Raw genomic sequence first — 22,293 nt, 5'->3', positions numbered from 1 at the left:
TTATTAACATTTTACGTAGCACTTTGAATTCATATAAAATGCAGCAGTACTAGAGACTGAATGGAAATGAGAAGAAAACAGGAAACTTGCCAGAGGAAGACACAGGTGACGAACAGTTAATGATAATATTTCAATGTGTCTAAATGCTCAGGCAGCCAGAGTTGGTGATGAGGGACAAGCAATCTGCCAAGGAGGAGACAGATAAAAGAATAAGCGTGAAAAGTTGTTAGTCTCTGAATACTATTTTTTTTTTCTTTTTGAGATAAGATCTCGCTATGCAGTTGAATACTGTTTTTTAAAAAGTCAGATCTCTGAGGAGAAATTGTTGATTCTAAGACTGCAGCAGGAAATACAAAAGATACACTCGGGGCCGGGGAGATAGCTCAGTAGAATAAGTGCTTGCCTGGCAAGCGCAAGGGCCTGAGTTCAATCCCCGGTTCCACCAAAAAAATAAAAAAAATAATTTTTTTTTTTTAAAAAAAGATACACTCAGAGCATCTTACAGTGCAGTGAAGCCAGAAAATAAAGTCTTCAAAGGAAATTACAAGGACACAAGAGCCACCCTGAAAGAACTCCCAAGGTCAAAACTAGAACAATTTGGAATAATAAAAGAACTACCATAGTATTAATTTTAACAAAAATACAGAAAATGAGTCCATACTGATCTTTTTAAATTGTTGAATAAATGGAGAAGAAAAGAAAGTCTCACAGAATTTCCATTAGTTCACGTAGCTTTTCCCTAAGGCGTGAAGCTTAATCCCACACGCCTTAGACATGGGCTGTGGGCTGTGCATGTAAAGATGGACCAGGCAGTAAACCTAACCATGGGCAGGACTGACAGATCTGCCTGAGTAGAAGACCGAGGGTTATTAATATCAGCACTGACAAGTCACACTAACAGTGTGCCTAGTCTCTTGCTATGAGGTGACAAGAAGGCATGTCACTTCTGTAGTCCTCCCCAAATTCAATGTCCCATTCTAATCAAGAGAATAACATCGACTCAGGACATATGAGAACTTGTACTGTAACGTCATGTATCTCGGTAGTGTCCCAAATTTTGTGATCAAGGAGATTATGGGGCCAAAGAGGAAAGTGATCAATGACGTAGAGTGTGCCTAAGGAGAGTCACATGGGGAGAAGACATTCTCTCAGGCTTTCACAGAGAGCACATTGGTCAAGCAATGGCCGTGACTCATCCACATGGCTGCACTGACAAAGGTTCTACAATCTGAGGTACAGGATCTCAGGATAAATCCTGAGGGGATTTCACTGACCTTCTCAGACCAAAAAGCTACAACTCTTGTTGCACAGGTCTTGCTTTACCTTGGTCTTAACCATCCAGTAGAAAAGTATGAAGTCAAAATATAAGAAATAAAGCCATGCTGTTAAGTTGAGCTGTGGGGGACTCAGGTCAATAATTTCTGACATTGCCAGTTAAACAGAAAACCCAATGCTATTATGGGCTACTGGACTCTTTTAGAATATTTTGCTGAGTTTATACACCTATAATATTCAATAACGGAACTTAGAAAAAATGGGGTATACAGATGAATGTCCATTTTGTATCTGTGTATTCAAAGTGGTTGGGATATATAGTTGCATTCTCTTAATGAATAGAATGATTTGTTCTAATGGTGTTTGTAAATAGGATCTCAAGTCCACATCTTGTACAGCAATTAATCACTAAGAAGAATATATGCAGTGTGTTATTTGTTGAAAGTGCACTTCCGATTTGATTTGAAACTATCTCATTGCTGTTTATCAATAAAATTTTGAAAAAAAAAGAATAACATCAGACAAGTCTCTGTTGAAGTACAAAACTGTTGGTCAGCAAAATCTGAGAAACTGGTGTAATCCAGAAGGGACTAGGGGCAGTCATTAAGCTACGCTTGGAGACAAGCAGGGTCCCACAAGAGGGAATGGAGGAACAACATACTAACTAAAGGACCAGCCAGCATCAGAGAAGTAAGTACTCAGGGGAAAAAAAAAAAAAAAAAAAAAAATCAGCGTAAGCCTCTGCGCATGCGTGAGCAACGCACGTACAGCTGTGGCGCCGCCCGGCAGCACGCCAGCAGCGCACAGCAGGGGGCAGCCGTGTCCGCAACGCCGCCCGTCACCTGTAGGGTGCGCTCTTCCCAGCGCCTGCCCGCTCCCTGCAGGTCTGCGCCTGCGCAAGGTTTCCGGGGCGCGGAGGAAACGGACCCATTTGCCGCTGCGCATCCTCCGACTGAGACCATGGCAGCCGCCGCCTGGTGGGGTTGGGGAGCTGCAGGCGCTGCGGCCGGGCTGCGTAGGCGGTAGGTGACGGCCTGGGAGTGCGTAATAGGTGTGTCGCAGACCTTAGCGGGGCGGTCGCCGTCTCCCCGACCAGAGCTCTCTCTGTCCAGGGGAGGGGAGCAAGCGCACCTGGTGGAGCCCGAGGCCGCCTCCGGCGCGCAGCCGGGTTCAACCCGAGGTGGCGGCTGTGGGCCGCGCATCAGCGCCCCCACTTCGGGCGGACCCCGCGAAGTCTCGTGTCGGCCCTGTGTCTGGCTGGGGGAAGCTCGCGGGGACGCTGTAGAGACGTGTGCCCCAAGCCCTTCCATCACGTGCGTTCACTCGCTTGGCTTAACACAAAATCAGGTCACACCAAGGGGTGAAAATACGCTGTCTCTCGTTTCCTCGGATTCCCCGTGAGGCCCTCTTCGGAGCAGTGGAACCCCGAGGAGAATCCAGACCTCTGATGTCGCCACCAATTCTCCTTAATACCTGTTCCTCCTTTTTCTCCCTTTCTCTGAGCACTGCCTTATGAGTTTCGGCTTGGCGAATACACCTGTCAGCATTGGTTAGAGGGTTTAGGTAGGTGTTGGACCCTCTCTTGACTTCTGGAGACGAAGGTCTTTTGAGTTCTAGTTTCAGTGGCGCCCTTGAAGTTTAAGTGCCTTTCCTAGAACTACTAAGTTTACAGAAAAGCGTTGTTAGTTACACTGTCTCCCTGTTATATATTTCAGATGTCTTTGAATGATTTAGCTCACTTCCTTTTAGTCTTTAAACCCGTCTAAAAGCATCAGAAGATGCTTTCTATTTATGCATTCTGCTGCTTTTTCCCTGGATTGAAGAGACAAGAATACTGTTCTTGCATTGTACAGACTCTCCCCATTCTGGAGTATCCTAGGGAGACTGCATCCGAACTCATTATATAACCATTCTATCGTTGCACTCGAAGCAGTCCTCCTGCTGCAGCCTTCTGAGTGCTGGGATTCCAGGCATACATCACCACATCCCACCTTTTATGAATACCTTTGAATATTAACCTCATTTAGGAATGAGGAATTGAGGCCATAGTGCGGGCAGCTGGGGACATAGAAATGAACCCAGTCTCTCCGCTTACTAAGTTTCTAGTCTAGTAAGAAAGACATTAGCAAATAATGAGGAACTCCTGAGTGCTGTAATAAGTGTAATCACTTGAAGTGGTGACAGACTTCACTGCGCTGGGTCGGGCGTTCCCTACCAGCAGGGAGTGGGAGTCTGGGCTTCACAGATTCCTTCATTCCTTGGTGGTGTTTCACGGAGTTCAGTGATGCTTGTTTTGTTGCTTCCCTGTACGCTCAGTGCTGGGCTTTAATCTCTGCAGTAGTGTGTAAAGAAACGAAGGGTAAAAGGCCCACAATGCCCCAGCAAAGTACTCTTCTGCTTATAAATGACATTTTAAAATTACTGAAAGGAAAGTTTTAGGCCATCTGTAAGTGGAAACATAGCTGGTGCTTACTTTTCATGATAAAGAGAATTCTGGTTTTGTAAGAGAAAATGTGAGGCAATCTCTGTTGCTTCCTATTTCTGGTAAAAATAACCAGAGAAAAAATTTTTTTTGAAAAGTGATAATGTGTATGATTACAGAATTATGATTCCTGTGCTCACTTCAGCAGGACATAGAGAACAGTAACGCCTGTTCTTAAAATGCTTCAGTGACTCCTATGAAATGACAATTGTAAACCAAGCATGGTGGCACATGATTGTAGTCTCAGCTACTAGGGAGGCTGAGGCAGGAGGATAAAGTGACATTAAATTCTCATGCTAGATTAATATTTCCAATCAAAAAGTATATAGGGACTTCTTTTTTTTTTTTTTTTTGAATTGCCAGTGATCAAACTCAGGTTGTTGTTCTTGCCAGGCAGGCATTTATATCGCTGAGCTAATCCCTGGCCCATGTTAGTAAAGTTTCTATTAGATATTTTTAGAGCATTGAAATATAAGTTGAGTGCCCCTCATCTGAAGTGTTTGGGACTGGAAGTCTTTCACCTTTTGGATTTGGGATTGGGATTCATTTGCATATGGTATTTTGGGAATAAGATCAAGTCTAAACATGAAATTCATTTATGTTTCATCAACATAATTTGAAGGCAATTTTATGCAAAATTTTTCATGTGCCTGCATTTGGGCTGGCACATGAGGTAAGGTGCAATTTTTCACTTGTGGCATCTTATCAGGATTCAGAAAGTTTCTAATTTTAGAACATTTCAGATTGTTCAGTTAGGGACACTCATCCTGTACTTTGTTGTGTGTGTGTCTGGAAATCAAACCCAAGGCCTCCCACTTGTTAACCAAGTACTCTGAACTGAACTATAACCCAAGATTTTAATTTTAAAAGCAGGTAGTATACTGGGGGCCTGTCAGTTAGCTCAGTTGTTTAAGCACCTGCTCTTTCAAATGCAATCAGGTGCAGGATACTTCAGTTCAATCCCCACCTCCACCTGCCTTACCAGATCCACCCTTAAGGCAGGCTGAGCAGGCAAAAAAAAAAAAAAAAAAAAAAAAAAACAGGTAGTATATGTAATCTCTAGATAACATGTTGGTAGAGGACAGAAAAGGAGAGCATTTTCATTGTATATAATTTCATCAGTTTTGAGCCATATGACTCTATTACCTTGTTTTAAATTTTTTTTTTTTCTCCGAATGCCTTCAAGGCATGACTGGCTGGCTTGAGTTGTGGGGGTCGAACCACAGCAACCTGAGCCTGACGGCTTTGTTGAAGCAGCCACTTAAAGAACTAAGCTAAGGGGCAGGCCCCCTTGTTTTAAAAATTTTTTATTTATTTATTTATTTATTTTTAACATTTATTTATTGTGTGTGTGTGTGTGGCCAGCTCAGCCCACCAGGGGGCGGGGCTGGCTGGCATGTGGTGCTGGGGGATTGAACCGCGGTCCCTGTGCTTTGCCAAGCTTGTTCTAAGTAGGTGCTTTAGACCACTGAGCCATCTCTCCAGCCCTGTTTTAAAAATTTTTTAAAAGAAGTAAAATCCTGTAGTTCTTTGCTTTGCTTATCTGATTCTGTATCAGATTTAAATCACTGATACAGAAACGTTGCTTTTGCTTATAACTGGATCTTATATTGGCCTATGGCCTCCAATTATCAAGGCTGTGACTTTGCATTTAATTTTTACCTATATTTGAATTGTTTATATCACTTACATAAGTAAGTAGAAATAATCAAAATGATAAAATGAAAAGTCAGCTGTGTAATTATTTTTATTGATGATTATGTTTGAATTTTAAATATTTTTATGTATGAGAAGTAGAAACTGACTTTAAAAGATTAGATTTCTTAAAGTGTCATTTATTATTTGTTTTAAATGTAGATTATGTCATATGATGAATCCAAACCCCATCAGGAAACAGCCGATGCATCAGTTTGTACAAAGACCCCTTTTCCCATTACCTGCCACCTTGTGTAACACAGGTAAAATTTCCTCTTCCTCTCTCTCGCTCTCTCTCTCTCCCTCTCCCTCTCTCCCTCTCCCTCTCCCTCTCTTCCTCCCTCCCTTCCTCCCTCTCTCCCTCTCTCTCTCCCTCTCCCTCTTCCTCTCTCTCTCTGTCTCTGTCTCTCGCTCTCTCTTTCTCATTCATTCTTCCTTCTTTTCCTTCTATGAAGTACTAGGGCTTGAACCAGAGCTTTTGCACTGAGCTACATTCCCAGCCCTGCTTCATTTTGTAACAGTCATTTTGCAACTTAGTCACTAAGTTGCACAATCTGGCCTGGAACTTGCAATTTTCCTGCCTCAGGGTCTGGAGTGCTGCAATTACAGGCCTGTGCACTGTACTGCACAATTTCACCTTTTAGAGCAAATTGTGGGGGCTGGGGAGATGGCTCAGTAGAATAAGCCCTTCCCTGGCAAACACAAGGGCCTGAGTTCAATCCCTGGTTCCACCAAAAAAAAAAAAAAGAGCAAATTGTGTTTCAGAAGCTGGTGGAACTGTGCTTGAATATTGTGGATCATAAAAGACAAGGATCTGAATTTTCTGTTCAGAAACCTATGAAAAGAAGGTAGGGGATTTTTTTTTTTCTATCACAATATCAGAAAGACTTTATCCAATAGACCTGTAAAATTTCAGTATCTTATATAACATATTTCCTGGAACATGTGTTGCTCAAAAAGTGATTTCTGAAATGAAAATACTGTAAAAAAAAGTTACAGATGGATTTATTTCAAAGAATCATATGTTTTAAAAAGCTATTTCCTGCCTTATTTTGATAAGAATACCTATAAAATCAATAATTTTCTTTCTCTCTCTCTCTCTCTTTTTTTTTTTTTTTTTAGAATTGGGGATTGAACTCACCCCCTTGCGCTTGCCAGGGAAGCACTTATTCCACTGAGCCATCTCCCCGGCCCCCAAATCAATAATTTTCTCTCTTTCATCCATATTTTCTGACATTGGGCTTTGATCGTAGGGGGTTTTTTGGTCAGAATTTACTGGTATGATTTTAATGTTGTTATGTACTTTGATTTTGTTAGGTATTAGAAATAAGCATGAAGATAGGATTTTTAGAATAATTTTCAATATGACCACTATACTGTGGTCAGGGAAGCTTGTGGGAGGGGTGTGTGGGTATATGCGTGTGCTTTTTATGGTTGTGGAGCTATAAGTATAGATTCAGCCTATTCCCTATCAATACCTTAATACCTTCTTGTAACTGTATTCTGGAATGTGGCTGATTCTGGCTAAGGGCGTTTTTTGAATCAGGGTTGAGAGCTTACCTCTTCTGTTTACTTGAGCAAGAAGAGGCCTGCTAGCCTACAGCACTGCTGTCTGCTTAAATCTCCAAATAGTTCAGATGTAAGTCTGAGTAACCCAGCAGGTCACATCACTTTAATTGGATTTAAATTTTGTGGGACTGAATGATGTGGTCACATAGACTTTTCATGTTGGGTACCCACTAATATTAATCACTCATCCTGACTTGAAGCACTTCACTCTGTATGTTGTAGGAACTTTTACCTGCCTACTGAGGTACTCATTCAATTAAGAAAACATATTTCGTATCAGTTTCTTTATCCTTTAATAACTCAGGAACGCTTCTAGATGATGAACGGAGGAGCCATTTTTTAAAATATCTAATTAAACCAAATTCAGATAGACTATTGTTGGAATGAGTTTGGTAAATACATATTTAAGTTAGTTTTTTGGAATAGACTAGTAGACATAGTCTTTTGTCAAAAGAGAAAATTTGTGTGGTATTGCCATATTTTTATCAAACTTTGTTAGTAGTAGGGATCAAATCTAGGGCCTTGGGGGCCTGCCCCTTAGCGCAACTCTTTAAGTGGCTGCTTCAACAAAGCAGTCAGGCTCGGGTTGCTGTGGTTCGATCCCCAGGACTCAAGCCAGCCAAACCTGCCCTGAAGGCATTCGGAGCCAAAAAAAAAAAAAAAAACCTAGAGCCTTATATGTGCTAAGCAAACAAGCCCTTCCACACTGAGGCACATCCCAGCCCTATTTTCATAGCCTTATTTTAGGTAGTATATATACATATAGATTATGTGCTCTTAAATGATTTTTTTAATTTACAGTTTTTACCTTGTAATATTTTAAAATTTTTTCTTTCTATAGGTAGTATTCAAGTGGACTAAGATAAAGCTGATTTGATTCTTCAAAGACTCGTAGGGTGCCTAATGTATGCAGAGGTTTTGATTATCAATAAACTATTAAAACTTCAAGAAGTGATTGCTTCAAAACCACAAGTAGAAGAACCTTGCTGTCCTTTGTTTGCAGAAAGTGATGACAGCCCTTTTCTGCAATGTTTCTTGTGGGCAGTTACCAAAAAATTGTTCCCTGGTAACACAGATTTTTTTCAGAGAAATGTCTTGGTAAGAGCAGAAATATTTTAAGCAAAATGCTTGAACATTGAGGTTCAATCATTTTTCACTTTTTTTTTTTTTTTAGGATTGCCTGATCACCAGTTGATGTCCAATTAGGACAGTGTCTTAAGCAGAATGTATGAGAGCTTAGTTTCAGTTTCTACTTCACCTAGGAAGTGATTCACCTTCGGTTACCTGAACTGTATGAAGTGTGAAAGCAACTCTTAGCTTGCAAACTAGAATCTTTTCCCTGCCCTTGCAGGTGGAGGACGTAGCTCAGAGGCAGAACACTTGCCTCTCAGGCAGTACCAACCATATGGGTTCCCACATTCAGTTTCTTTCAAACTTAAAACTGTCACTTCTTAAAATTTTATTATCCTGAAATATGAAGATTATGACAGAATTAGAAGACTAGTCTTAAGTGCCTTTTCCTGTTATGCTTAGTGCTAATAGCTAAGGATTGAGAGTACTGTCAGTGTGTGTATACAAGCACTGGTTAAGAGTCAGAACTAAAAAATTGTCCCCCCTTAAATCCTGCCCTTATTACTTATCCATGGTAGGTATTTAATAAATTTGAGTTATTAGTATAAACTGTTGTCAGCCTATATAAATATAGAAATTTAAAGTCTAAGTGGACTGGCCAAATAGCTCAGCGGATTAAGGCACCTGCTTAGGCAGACACAGGGACTGGGGATTCAATCCCCAGGACTGCTGTGCCAGCCCTGCCCCAGAGCATGCTGAGATGGTGAAAGAGACTGGGTGTGGTGGCGCATGCCTGTTATCCCAGCTCTTGGGAGGCTATGAACAGGAGGAGCACTGTGAGTCTGATCTATACAGTGAGACCCTGTACACCCTGTCCTAAATACAAAAAATAAAGTCTATAAGGAGAATTTTTTTCTCAGATTTGTTTAATAAAGTCTGTATTTTCAAAAATTTTATTAGTCCATATATGCAGTACATAATGATTACATTCCTCATGGCTAGCGGGTACCTGTACATAACACATCTGACTCTTTTTACTTCCTCTACGCCATTGCGCTTAGGGTCTGTTCAGTAGTTTTTTTACAGTACCACAAATATTTATAATAGAGAAACTAAAGATAGTGTTTTCTTTTTATAATTCATTCTAAATCTAATGTCTAGTCCTAGAATAAATTATAAAGAATTATCCTGTAAAGATTTTTTTAATATTTCAAAAGGTAATTCACATTAATTCCCACTTCTGTGATACTTTCTACTCCCTCTAATGTCCCTCAGCCTCGTTTTCTTTTTTCTTGCCTCATTTTCCTTATTTGCAAAATGACAATGATTGCACATTCTTTATAGAGCTGTTAAAGGCAGAGATACATTTTAAGCAACTTACTCTGTGTCTGGTGTAAAATAAGTAACCAATGCTTGTTACTATTAATTGCTAGCTAACTTTATTGTCTTTAAAATAATGGCATAGCTGGCCAGATAGCTCAGCTTAGTTTAGGCAGATGCAGGGGCCAAGGGTTTGATCCCACGCCTGCTGTGCCAGCCCTGCCCCTAGGGTGTGCTGAGACTGCAATTGAGACTGGGCGTGGTGGCACACCCCTGTAATCCCAGCACTTGGGAGGCTGAAACAGGAGAATCACTACAGTCCGATCTGCATATGAGACCCTGTACACCTTGTAGACCCTACCCTAAATTTATAAAAAAAAATTTAAAAGCAACAACTAAAATAATGGCACAATTTTGGAAGAAAATGTAACATTTTACTATATTTCATAACCATGATTAGAACTATGATAACCATTAATACCAAAATATGACTTTTGAATTATCATATGCCTTCCTATATAAAAATGTAGAAGTCCCCTGGCCTGTTGTGCTGGCCCTGCCCCTGGGGTACACTGAGACAATTGAGACTGGGCGTGGTGGCGCACACCTGTAATCCCAGAATTTTGGGAGGCTGTAAACAGGAGGATCACTGAGTCTAATCTGTGTAGTAAGACCCTGTAGACCCTGTCAAAAAAAAAAAAAGAGTGCTTATTACTGGAATCTGTTAAATAACACAATTATCTTAAATAATCTGAGCAGTAATATAAAATTTTATATAGTTATCTTTAGTAAGTTGATTTTTAAAAAAAAATTTTTTGTGCATGGTATATGGGTTGAACCCATGGCCTTCACACTAGGCTATATGCCCCACCCGTGTGTGTGTGTGTGTGTGTGTGTGTGTGTGTGTGTGTGTTTAGAGACAGGTTCTCTGTGTACTTCATGCAGGCCTTGAACTCACTAGCCCAGCCTGACCTCAAACTTCAACCCTCCTGCCTCAGCCTCCAGAATGCTGGTATTATAGGCATGCTTCATCACACTTACTTATGTTTTATTTTTGAGACAGGCCCCCTAAAGTCCCTGAGTTTCCCAGTTTGGTGTCAAACTCACAGTACTCCTGCCTCAGCCTCCCGGAGTGCTAGGGCTCTAGGCATGTGCCACCACGCCCAGTTGCTGTGTTTCCTTCTGTTGTTGTTGGTCACCTTTGTAAATTGAAGCTTTGTAGGACTCCCCTCCGCTCCTCCTGGTTCTCTGAAAACAAACACTTCATACTACATAAATTTGTTAACTACTATTTCCTAGCATAACTTTCTTTCTTTTTTCTTTTTTAGTGCGGTACATGTTTATTCAAACACAAGATACCCCAAATCCTAACAGCTTAAAATTTGTACCAGGAAAACCAGTTCTTGAGACAAGGACCATGGATTTTCCTACACCAGCTGCAGCATTTCGCTCTCCTCTGGCGAGGTATAGTCCTGTTCTCATTTGCTTTACCTAGAAACAGTAATAACTGACTCTAGGTAAGACAATCTGATGTTAGCTTTTGAACTTTTATGTGTACTGCAGTTTTTCAGTATGTAGAATACTTTATTTTCTTTTCAAGTAAGACTAGTAAGAATTGATATTTGAAACCTTTCACCTGGAGAGGGGTATATTTGTGAGCTTTGTAGCATAAAGAAGTAAAAATTTATATCTTTATTTAAGAACAGGGATCCTCTAAATTGATAATCATCATAAATTTCCATTCCAAATCTTTTTTTTTTTTTTTTTTTTTGCGGAACCGGGAATTGAACTCAGGTCCTTGAGCTTGCCAGGGAAGCGCTTATTCCACTGAGCCATCTCCCCGGCCCCTCCATTCCAAATCTTTAAAGCACATATCTTTAAGAACAAGCTGGAGCTAAGCATGGTGGTGCGTTTCTGTAGTCCCACCACTCTGGGAGGCTGAGGCAAGAGGATCCCAGTTTTGAACCCAGCCTGGGCAACTTAATGAGATTCTTTCCCAAAATGAATAATAAAAAGATCTGGAGATACAGATAGATAGCAAGGAAGGACAAACTCGAGCTAGGCATAGGCAACATGTATCACACTATAGTTTTCTCGGAGGCTGGGCCACAAGGACCGTAAGTTCAAGACCAGCTTGGACAATTCTTGTTTTGGTGGTACCAGGGATCGAACTCAGGACCTTGTGCTTGCCATGAAAGAACTTATTCCACTGAGCTATCTCCCAGGCCCCAGATTAGACAATTCTTAATGACTTACTAAGGCTTTGTCTCAAACTGAAATTAAAATGCAGGAGACAAACTTGAAGATATAGCTTAATGGGAAGGTCCTGTGTTCAATCTCTAGTACTGCCAAGAAAACAAAAATTACAAAAAACACAGCTTGTTAGTTTTACCCATAAAGGTACCTGATTTTTTTTCTTTCAAGATAAGGATCTCTCTAAATTGCCCCTGCTGACCATAAAATCACAATACTCCCACCTTAGCCTCCTAGTGCCTGAAATTGCAGGGACAGGTTACTTGGCCTGGCTTTGAATTACTAGATGTTTCAAGGTGGAATAGTTTCTAAAATATTTTGCTCAGAACTATAAATGATTGTAGTTATTGAATATGGCATAATTTTTTAAAACTACTCAGGACCGTTTTTAAATTTACTCAGAATGTTCCAATGTTATTTATCAGAAAAGATAAATCACAAATGGTAAAATTATTGGAAGGAACTTCTACTTATAGTTAGAGAAATTATTCATAATAAGAAATACATATATAGGGCCAGGCCCATTTTTATTTAAACATGGTATTTCCCAGAATGTACCTTACAGCATTTGCGTTTTACACTTTTTTGATAAAGCCACTGTGAGAAGTATCTCATTCTTTGATGCAGTACACACACACAAGGGTGTGTATATGTAAGAAACAGATGTTTGATGGATAGTTTTCACCCTTTTCATCCTCAGAATGGGTAATACATTTGTATATTTCTTTCTTTATATCCTTTTGTTATTCTGTTCAGGGTTTTTTTTTTTTTTTTTTTTTGTATTTTAAGGAAGGGACTACAGGGTGTTGAGGGTCTCACTACTAGATCAGACTCAGAGTGGTCTGCCTGTTTATAGCCTCCCAGGAGCTGGGATTACAGATGCACGCCACCAGCACGCCACCACACCCATCTCAATTGCTGTCTCAGCATGCGCCGGGGGCAGGGCCGGCACAGCAGGCCCAGGGATCAAACCCCCAGCCCCTGTGCTGAGCTATTTGGCTGGCCCTGTTCTGTTCAGTTTTGTTTTATTTAGTAAAACTCTGATCCCTACATATTTGATTTCACAAATCAAGGTAGGGCTTAAGAGTTCTCACATCTATACAAGGTAGGGCTAGGGATGTTTATTGTATCCTAGTTGGTAATGAGGGTAAGTTGGGATAAATACTTAATAGAGTAGGTAAACTTTATTGATAGCCTGCTTTTACTAAAAATGGTGAGAAAAATCCATACTTACAATCACAAAAAGATCCCAAGACACACATATATTAAATGAAGAAAGAAGGTTGCAGAACAGAGCCAGGCATGGTGGCATAGACCTATAATGCCAGGACTGGAGACTGGAGGAGGAGGATCCCTGTGAGTTTGAGGCCAGCCTGAACTGTATGGCAAGACCCTGTCTAAGGAAAGTTGCAGAACAGTGCTGTGTGATAATATGTATACAAAACTAGAACAACAACAACAAAAAAAAACCTAGAACAAGTACACTGACAAAAAGATTTGTAGAAATGCACACTAAACTGAGAACAATGAGACAGATGGTTAATCACATTTTAACCTTATGTGATTGCTTTAAATGTTTCTATCAAGGATGCATTCACATGTTTTATAATTTAAAAATGTAAAGAGTGAGGAGTAGTTTAGTGGTAGAGTGTTGGCTTAGTATATCTGATGCCCTGGATTCACTCCCCAGCACCAGAAAAGAAGAAAGTGTAACCTTGTTACAGATTCATAGAATTGACTGTGCTCAGGCAAAACTAATTTTATTTCCTTTGTTGTTTTAGTAGCAAATATTTTTACTGTGAATTAAAATGTAAATTTTTACAGATAGGCCACTGTTTTGTCATTCCCTCATACAGTGCCAGACTCTCAGAGGTGTCCAAATATTTGCTGGCTGGCTGGCTGGCTGACTAGACTGACTGACTGACTGAATAAATAGACAGAATCTGTCTTACCTCTTTTTTTTTTCTTTTCTTTTCTTTTTTTTTCTTTTTTTTTTTTTTTTTTGTGGAACCGGGGATTGAACTCAGGTCCTTATGCTTGCCAGGGAAGCGCTTATTCCACTGAGCCATCTCCCTGGCCCTGAATCTGTCTTGCCTCAGGAAGGCTTTTGAGAGTCATCCTCATTTTTGTGTTTATCAGTAGTTCATTCTTTTTTATTATTAAGCAAACTACATTGTGTAGATATACCAGTCTTTTTATTCATTTCCCACTTGATGGGCTGTTCAAATTGTTGTGGTTATTATAAATTATATCTCATAATTCTATGAGAATTCATGTACAAGTTTTGTAGGGAATATATTTTCATTCTCTTGAGTGAATACCAGTAGTGAGATCGATGGACTGTAAGATATTTGCCATGAGGTGATAATTGTTGAAGATGGTGATGAGTACATAGAGATTCTTTTACTTTTATCTCTTTATTTGTATGTTTCTATTTTCATAAAAGAGCACTTTATTATCTCATTTTTTCCATATTCATAGGCAATTATTTAGGATTGAAGGAGTAAAAAGTGTCTTCTTTGGACCAGATTTCATCACTGTCACAAAGGTATGTATAGGATTTTATTGAAAACAAGATTTGAGGGCCGGCAAGATAGCTCAGTGAACTAAGTGCCTGCTTAGGCAAGTGCAGGGACTGGGATTCAATCCCAGCACCACCTGCCTTGCCTGCCTGTGCCCCCACCCCCAGGCACACTGAGCAGGCCACTGAAACTGGGTATGGTGGTGCCATAAATTTGCGCTGAGGAAGGGGAAGCAGGAGAATCACTGAGTCCGAGCTGCCTAGTGAGACCCTGTACCAAATGCAAAAAAAAAAAAAAAAAAAAAAAAAAGATTTGAAGTACTATTAATTTTTTTGCTAAGTCCAATACCTCTTTCCAGAATTTCTATTCTTTTTATCTTTTCTTTTTGAGACAGCGTCTCACTCTGTAATTCAGGCCAGTTTTGAACTTACTGTGTAGCCCAGGCTCTCCTTGAATTTGGTAGTCTTCTGCCTCAGCCTATGAAGTGCTGGGATTATGGCTATGAACTACCACATCCAGCTCACAAAGAAAGTTTTGTAGGATGAAACAGGAATGGTTTTGTAAACTACATTTTTAGGCATCAAGTGGTTTCCCCAAATGAAGGGTTATGATGAGCAAACCTAGGTTGACTAATCTCTGATCTTCACCAATTTAGTCTTCTGGCCTATCTTTGTTGTTCTTTTGTTCTTTGATTTGTTTTTGGGGGTGGTTGAGACAAAGTCTTACTTAGTAATTTAGGTTGGCCTTGAATTCACTATGTAGCTCTGACTTGTCTTAATTTTGTGTCAATCCTACTGTCTCAGCCTCCTGAGTGTTGGAATTATAGACATATGCTGTGATGCCTGGTTAGTTTTGTTTATTATTCTGTGTGTGTGTGTGTGTGAGAGAGAGAGAGAGAGAGAGAGAGAGAGAGAGAGAGAGAGAGATGCTGAGACTTGAACCCAAGGTCTCTCTAATGTAGGCAAGTGCTCTACCACTCAACTGTCCTTCGGCCTTGATCCATTTTCTTCAAATAATCTTTTTTATCATGAACTACACATTTGACATCCGCAGTGATCACCTATGTCTCTTTCTAATTTGTAATTGTAATGCACAGCTTCTCTATGCATCGTTATTTTCCTGCATATATATATATATATTTGCAGTTTATATACTACCCTTTTTCTCATTGAACTTCAGAATATCTTTTTCTTTCTGTTACCAATGTTTTCATTTCCTTACTCAGCAGAGCCTTCTGTTTACTGAAGATCTGTGAGGTGTTAGGATTTATCCTCTGAATAATTTTTTAAAATATTTCTTGGAACTGGTTTCTTTTTCTAATATGTAGGGTTTTTTTTTTTTTTTTTTTTGTAGAATTGGGGATTGAATTCAGGCCCTTGTGATTGCCAGGCAAGCGCTTATTCTACTGAGCTTTAATACTCTTTAAGCAATATATGTAAATTGGATTTTTAACATTTGTGATATGCCCTTATATAGCTTACGGAGCAGTTATATGCTATTTTTCTGTAAGAGAATGGGCATCTCTTTATCCTACTCTTTAAGCACAGAATCCATTCAGTATTTTAAGTCTTTTACATCACAAAGAAAATAGCCTTTGATTGTTATTCCCTAAGTAGGTCATGATACATGCATCTCATAAAAGGTTGATGAGTGAATGCATGGCAGAATGTTTTACAATTGTATCTTCTGAAAGACACTTAAATGAAAAAGGCACTTAAGTGAGAGCATCTTAAAGAACTGAGACTGACAAATATTCTCCAGAAATGGATACTGTTGCATAATACATGATAGGAAGACATTGTTTAGAGATCTAAGATCGGGTTCTGTATTTGTCTTTCTCTTGGCTGGAAATACAGTATTCTCCTTTACATGTTTATAGGAGAATGAAGAATTAGACTGGAATTTACTGAAACCAGATATTTATGCAACAATTATGGACTTTTTTGCATCTGGCTTACCCCTAGTTACTGAGGAAACATCGTCAGGAGAACCAGGTAACATATTGTGTTATGTAATTAGCATTTATCTTTTTTCTTTAGACTTTTCTATTTTCTTCCTATTTGCCTTGATTTTAGAAGTGATAGGAATACAGATTTTTATTATATCATATAATAAATATATTTAGCTCTGGATCCAATTCTAGAAAGGACAAAACTTCCTATTTTATTTTATTTATTTGGTCTTTTATGCAAGATTTATTAAATGTCTCCACACAGCAGCCTCCATTTTCAGATGCTGCTGCCAGGAACACCCTATTATGTGGTAGGGACTGGCTGGGGCATGGCAGGCGGCTCTGGTTTCCCACCCTTCTGCTGTGAGATGGGAGTGGTGGGCAGGATCTCATCTTTGGATTCCACGATGCTCACATGGTCAGGCAGAGGCTTCTTGGGGCACTCTTACCTCTTCGATCTCAGAGCAGCATGATCTTTACTTTGATACCCAGCGCACCACAGTGTCAGTGTAGTAGTTAACAAGGTCCCCACTGTGGATCATCAGGCCATCCACAAACTTCATGGACTCAGCTCTCTGTCCACTGAGTTTCCCAGATACCACGACCTCATGACACTTGGCTCCACTCTCCATGAAGAACCACAGCATACCACTGCAGGCCCTCTGCACCCCAAGCCCTCCTAGGAATTTATAAGGCAGAGATTCTGCCTGGGCAATTCACAGAGTCCTCTTGTTCCCACCTTTTAGCATAAAGCTCTACAGTGCTGTCAGGGAAGCCAAACCTCTTCTGAACAACAGCAGTGAATTCTCAGATCCTCCATCCCTTCTCACCGAGAACTTTCTGTGTCCTAGTGGCTAAAATAATGATTTCTGTCCTGGTGGGTGTAACTTGGACTTCAGTACCACAGTATCCATCTTCAGCCAACTCCCTAGTGAGGAACTCACACAGTTCAGCTTTGAAGATGCTATAGTGACAAACTTCCTCTTACTTTCATTTAGGGAAACCACTTGATGTCTAAAATTATAGTTTACAAAACTGTTCTTGCTTCTTCCTACAAAAATGTCTTGGGCTGGGGAGATGGCTCAGTAGAATAAGCGCTTCCCTGGCAAGTGCAATGGTCTGAGTTCAATCCTCATTTCCACCCCCCCCCAAAAAAAAAAATTTCTTTGTGAGCTGGGTGTGGTAGTGCATGCCCGTAATTCTAGCATTTGGTAGGCTGAAGTAGAAGGCCATCAAATTCAGGACGTGCCTGCTGTTGATTATGTTATTTATGATTGTTTCTAGCTTCTGAAGAAGATGATGAAGTTGTGGCAATGATTAAGGAATTACTAGATACTAGAATACGGTGCGTACTCCTCTTTCCATCTGAAATCAAATGCTGCAAAGGCATTTTTCATCACAGAAATATACTTGTAGTTGTCCATGAGATTGTAGTAGAATTCCAAGGTAAGTTACAAGTTTATCTAAACAAAAACATGTAGGGCAGGCCAGATAGCTCAGCAGACTAAAGCACCTGCTTAGGCAGAGCACTGTGGCCAGGGTTCAATCCCTGGTGTGCCATGCCAGTCCCGCCCTCGAGCGCACTGAGACTGCAAATGAAACTGGGTGTGGTGGTGCACACCTGTAATCCCAGCGCTTGGGAGGCTGAAAACAGGAGGATTACTACAAGTCTGATCTACGTAGTGAGACCCTGTAGACCCTGTACTAAATACATTAAAAATAAATAAATACAAACAGGTGATCATATCATTTGAATTTAAAGCCTATGTAATTAGTGACCATGTAGTCTATCTTGAAAACCATTACATTAATGATAAATTTTAAAGTATTCACACCATGAAACATGTATGTAAGCCATGTTATTTAGCTTGATTTAGGTGTTCTTCACTATCTACATAGTTTAAAACATCATTTCATGCATGGTAAATATATAATTTTTATTTATGAATTTAAACATTTGGGTGTTTGTTTGTTTTAATGGAACTGGGGATTGAACTGAGACCCTTGTGCTTGCCAAGGAAGCACTTATTCCACTGAGCCATCTCCCCAGCCCTAAACATATTTGTTTTTGAGAGCCAGGGTCTTGCTATGTAGTTCAGGCTGGCTGGCCTTGTACTCATTTTGTAGCCCAGGCTGGCTTCGAACTCACAGTGACCTTCTGTGGCATCAGTCTCCCAATTGCTGGGGTACAGGTATGCATCGTGATGTCTAGCTGGATTTAAAATAATTTAAGGGAAAGAAAAGTAAGTCTGACATTTAAAGGTTCTCTCCGTAAGGCACTTGCTTAGTCTTAACTGTGTACAAAAGAGGCTGAAAAATCAAAAAGCAGTTGAAAAAAAATATATCAGAATTTTGGCAGTATTGTATTGCTAAAATGAGAACAAAAATAGGAATTTAGGATCTGTCAAGGAGAATGGGCATCAAGAAACACTGGATTCTTCACTGGACTTTTTCGAGAACTACCCTTGAAATGAGGCAAGCCAGAGACAGATCATACTTACAGAACTGTAGTCCAGCATTGAGTCAGCATAACTCCAGAGTAGACACAGCCAGAGCCAGAAGATAGAGCAACTCCTTTTGATGTAGTATAATCGGTCTCGAAATAAAAATTTTTAAAGGGCTGGGGATGTAGGGATGTAGCTCTGGTAGAGTACTTGCCTAGCATCACATTCTGGGTTCAATGCCCAGTACTACAAGAAAAGAAAAGAAAGAAACTAGATGAAAAGATGAAGAATTTAATCAGAGAACTGGATTCTTCAGTATAATTCTTAACAGCAATAACAAAAAATAAATAGTAATTCTGGAACTAAAAATATAACAATGTAAGAACTCATTGGAGCCAGGCACAGTAGTACATACTTTTGATACCAGCAGTTGTGAGGCAAGAGGATCACAAGTTCAAGTCTTTTCTAGGCAACTTAGCAAGATGGTATTATAAATCCAAGTAGCTGGGTAGTTACATTTAAATGTACATAGCTTGATTAACCAATATATATATATATATATATATCAGACTGGATGTGAAAAAAAAAAACCTGCTTATAAGAGATATCACTTTAGACATAAAGACATAGAAAGTTTGAATAAAGGGCTAAAAAAGGGTGAAGAAATCTATAGTGTTCAAAAAATGAATGAGAAAAGCCTAATGAAATGATAAGATATCTGGCAAACTCTACTTGACAGCTAAAGACATTTCTAGAAATAAAAATATCTTTTGGTTCATCATGGTGTGCCCAGCTACTCAGGACGCTAAGGCAGCAGGAGTACAAAGTCAAGACCAGCTGAGGCAATTTACAAGACCTTGTTTCAAAATAAAATAAAAAGGGTCAAGGATGTAGCTCAGCTCTACAGTGCTTGCCTACCATGGATGAGGTCCTAAATTGAGTCCCTCCATTAACAAAAGGACAGTTGTTGCCAGGAATATATATTAATCTAAGATACATGCATCTAATAGCATAGATCCAAAATATTAATTGAAATACATTTGACATTAAAAATAGACAGATAATCCACCCTTATGGTGAGAGACCAACACTTCTCTGTCAAGTAAAGCAAACAAAAGATAATCAGTTAAGGTACAAGAGTTTTAAACACATGATCAAGAAACAAGTAAATTATATAAAAAGTTGTACTCAATTAAAAAATACAAAGCCGGAGATACAGCTCGGCGGCACAGCACCTGCCTGGTAAACACATGACCCTAAGTTCGATTTCTGGTGCCAAAACAAGTGGCACAACATCTGCCTGGCAAGCAAAACATCCTGAGCGCAATTCCTGGTATCAAAAGAAAAAATTATTTGTTCAAGTATATGTCGAACATACTAAAATAGACTATATGATGAATCATAAAGCAGCACTCAGAAAATTTCAAGGATTTAAGTCACTTAGAATATTGGGTTTCAGGCTGGCCAAATAGCTCAGCAGATTAAAGTGCCTGCAAGCAGGCATTTGATCCCCATGCCTGCCATGCCTGCCCGCCCCTGGGGTGTGCTGAGACTGCAACTGAGACTGGGAGTAGTGGTATGCACCTGTAATCCCAGCACTGAGGAGGCTGTAAATGGGTGGATCACCACTAGTCCGATATAGTAGTGAGACCCTGAACACCCTGTAGACCCTTCCTTAAAAATACAAAACAAAACAAAAAACCAAGAATATTGGAACCATGGAAGATGTAGAAGAGAAGAAAAAGGAGGTTCCTACTGTGCCAGAAACCCTTCAGAAAAAGGGAAGACATTTTGCAGAGCTGAAGATTAAGTGCCGAGAAAGAAGTTTGCCCAGAAGATGCTTTGCAGGGCAAGGAAGAAGCTCATCTATGAAAAATCCAGACACTATCATAAGGAGCACAGACAGATGTATAGAACTGAGATCTAAATGGCTAGGATGGTGAGAAGAGCTGGCAACTTCTGTGTCCCTACAGAGCCCAAACTGGCATTTGTCATCTGGATCAGGAGTATCAATGGTGTGAGCCCAAAAGTCCTTGCAGCTTCTTTGCCTTCACCAAATCTTCAATGGTACCTTTGTTAAGCTCATCAAGGCTTCAGTTGACATGCTGAGAATTGTGGAGCCATACATTGCATGGGGCACCCAAACCTGAAGTCAGTGAATGAACTAATATACAAGTGTGGCTATGGCAAAATCAATAAGAAACGAATTGCCTTGACAGATAACTCATTGATTGCTCGATCTCTTGGTAAATATGGAATCATCTGCTTGGAGAATCTGATTCATGAGATCTATACTGTTGGAAAATGCTTCAAAGAGGCAAATAACTTTCTGTGGCCATTCAAACTATCATCTCTGCAAGGTGGAATGAAGAAAAAGAACACCCATTTTGTGGAAGGTGGAGATCCTGAAAATAGAGAAGACCAGATCAACAGGCTTATAGTTCTTATACCTTATAGTTCTTATACCTTAGAACTAAGGTATCTACTATGGCATTTTTATGATTTGGTCAGTTAATAAAGTAGCTGCTTCCGAAAAATAATAATAAAAAAAAAACAATATTGGTTTTTGGTGCTGGGAATTGATCCAGGGCCTCTACATGAGCTAACAAGCACATGCTGTATCCCTAGTCTGTGAATATTATTTTCTGACTACAATGTAAATAAGCTAGACATCAATTACTAAAAGTTAACTACAAAGTCTTTGCATATTTGGAAACTAAACAGCGTTCTTCAAAAAGCCCTACAGATTGAACTAGTGGTATAACAGTGGCAGAGTACTTGCCTAGCAGGCACAAGCCCTGGGTTCAGTCTCCAGTGCTAAAAAAATGAAACAATAGCAAAAACCTGTGAGTCAACAAATCATGGAGCGACATTTAAAAGAGGGTAATAGCTGCCTGATCTTTGGATAGGCAAGTTTATTGGGTTTTTGTTTGTTTTTTTCACTAGAACATAAAAAAAAGGTCAAAATTGACTGGGTGTGATAGTACACATATCTAATCCATCTCTCAAGCGGCAGAGGAAGGAAGATTGTGAGTTCAAGGCCAGCTTGGGTTGTATATTGAGTCAAAGCTAGCCTAGACTACATTGTGAGACCTTGTCTTTAAAATAAGTCAAGGAAAAGAAATAAATTTGACTTTCATTTCTTTAAAAGATGCCTCTCATTTACAGTGATAAGGTAAAACAGTAGAATCTATTGTATTTATAGTATTTGTATGACAAAATATAGATAAGAACTGCAAGTTGTCAAGAAAAGGCAAACATTTTACAACACAATAGCCAAATGGCCACTAAGCATATGAAAAGGTACTCAACCTTCTTAGTCATTATGAATATTCAAATTAAAACAATGAAATACCACAAATCCACCAGAATACATAAAGTGATTAAGATTGACAACAACAGTGGCTGGTAAAGATGTGGTACTCTCATCTGCTGGCAGAATGTAAGTTTATGGACTTTTGAAACATTTGGCAGTGTGTACTAAATTGGAACTTACTATGTTCATCATCCAGCAGTTTCTCTGGAGCAGGACATCTATAAAATATCTCCATAGCTACCCTATCTGTAAAAGTCCAAAACACACACCTATAATATTCAATAACGGAACTTAGGAAAAATGGGGTATACCGATGAATGTCCATTTTGTATCTGTGTATTCAAAGTGGTTGGGATAGATATATAGTTGCATTCTCTTAAAGAATAGAATGATTT

At 39.6% G+C, this 22,293-nt stretch overlaps 1 protein-coding gene and 1 pseudogene across 4 annotated transcripts in view; one reads left to right on the top strand and one right to left on the bottom strand.

Moving 5' to 3' along the window:
• Positions 1-2,178: 2,178 nt before the first annotated feature.
• Positions 2,179-22,293, top strand: part of Nfu1 (NFU1 iron-sulfur cluster scaffold) — a 25,495-nt gene continuing 5,380 nt past the window's right edge. Inside the window, exons 1-7 of one of the 4 annotated variants that reach the window (XM_023718457.1) lie at positions 2,179-2,297; positions 5,615-5,715; positions 6,575-6,610; positions 10,741-10,876; positions 14,147-14,213; positions 16,067-16,181; positions 17,423-17,483. In XM_023718457.1, coding sequence (XP_023574225.1) covers positions 2,236-2,297; positions 5,615-5,715; positions 6,575-6,610; positions 10,741-10,876; positions 14,147-14,213; positions 16,067-16,181; positions 17,423-17,483 — 578 coding nt within the window. In that variant the 5' untranslated portion in view covers positions 2,179-2,235. The other 3 variants (XM_004634037.3, XM_023718458.1, XM_023718459.1) reach the window with 3 other exon arrangements.
• Positions 16,429-17,329, bottom strand: LOC105742524 (annotated as a pseudogene).

The sequence above is a fragment of the Octodon degus genome, unplaced genomic scaffold (assembly GCF_000260255.1).
Source record: "Octodon degus isolate 3935 unplaced genomic scaffold, OctDeg1.0 scaffold00058, whole genome shotgun sequence".
NCBI classification, from domain to species: Eukaryota; Metazoa; Chordata; class Mammalia; order Rodentia; family Octodontidae; genus Octodon; species Octodon degus.
Note: the sequence above shows the minus strand (reverse complement) of the source record. Positions and strands in the feature narration are given on the sequence as shown.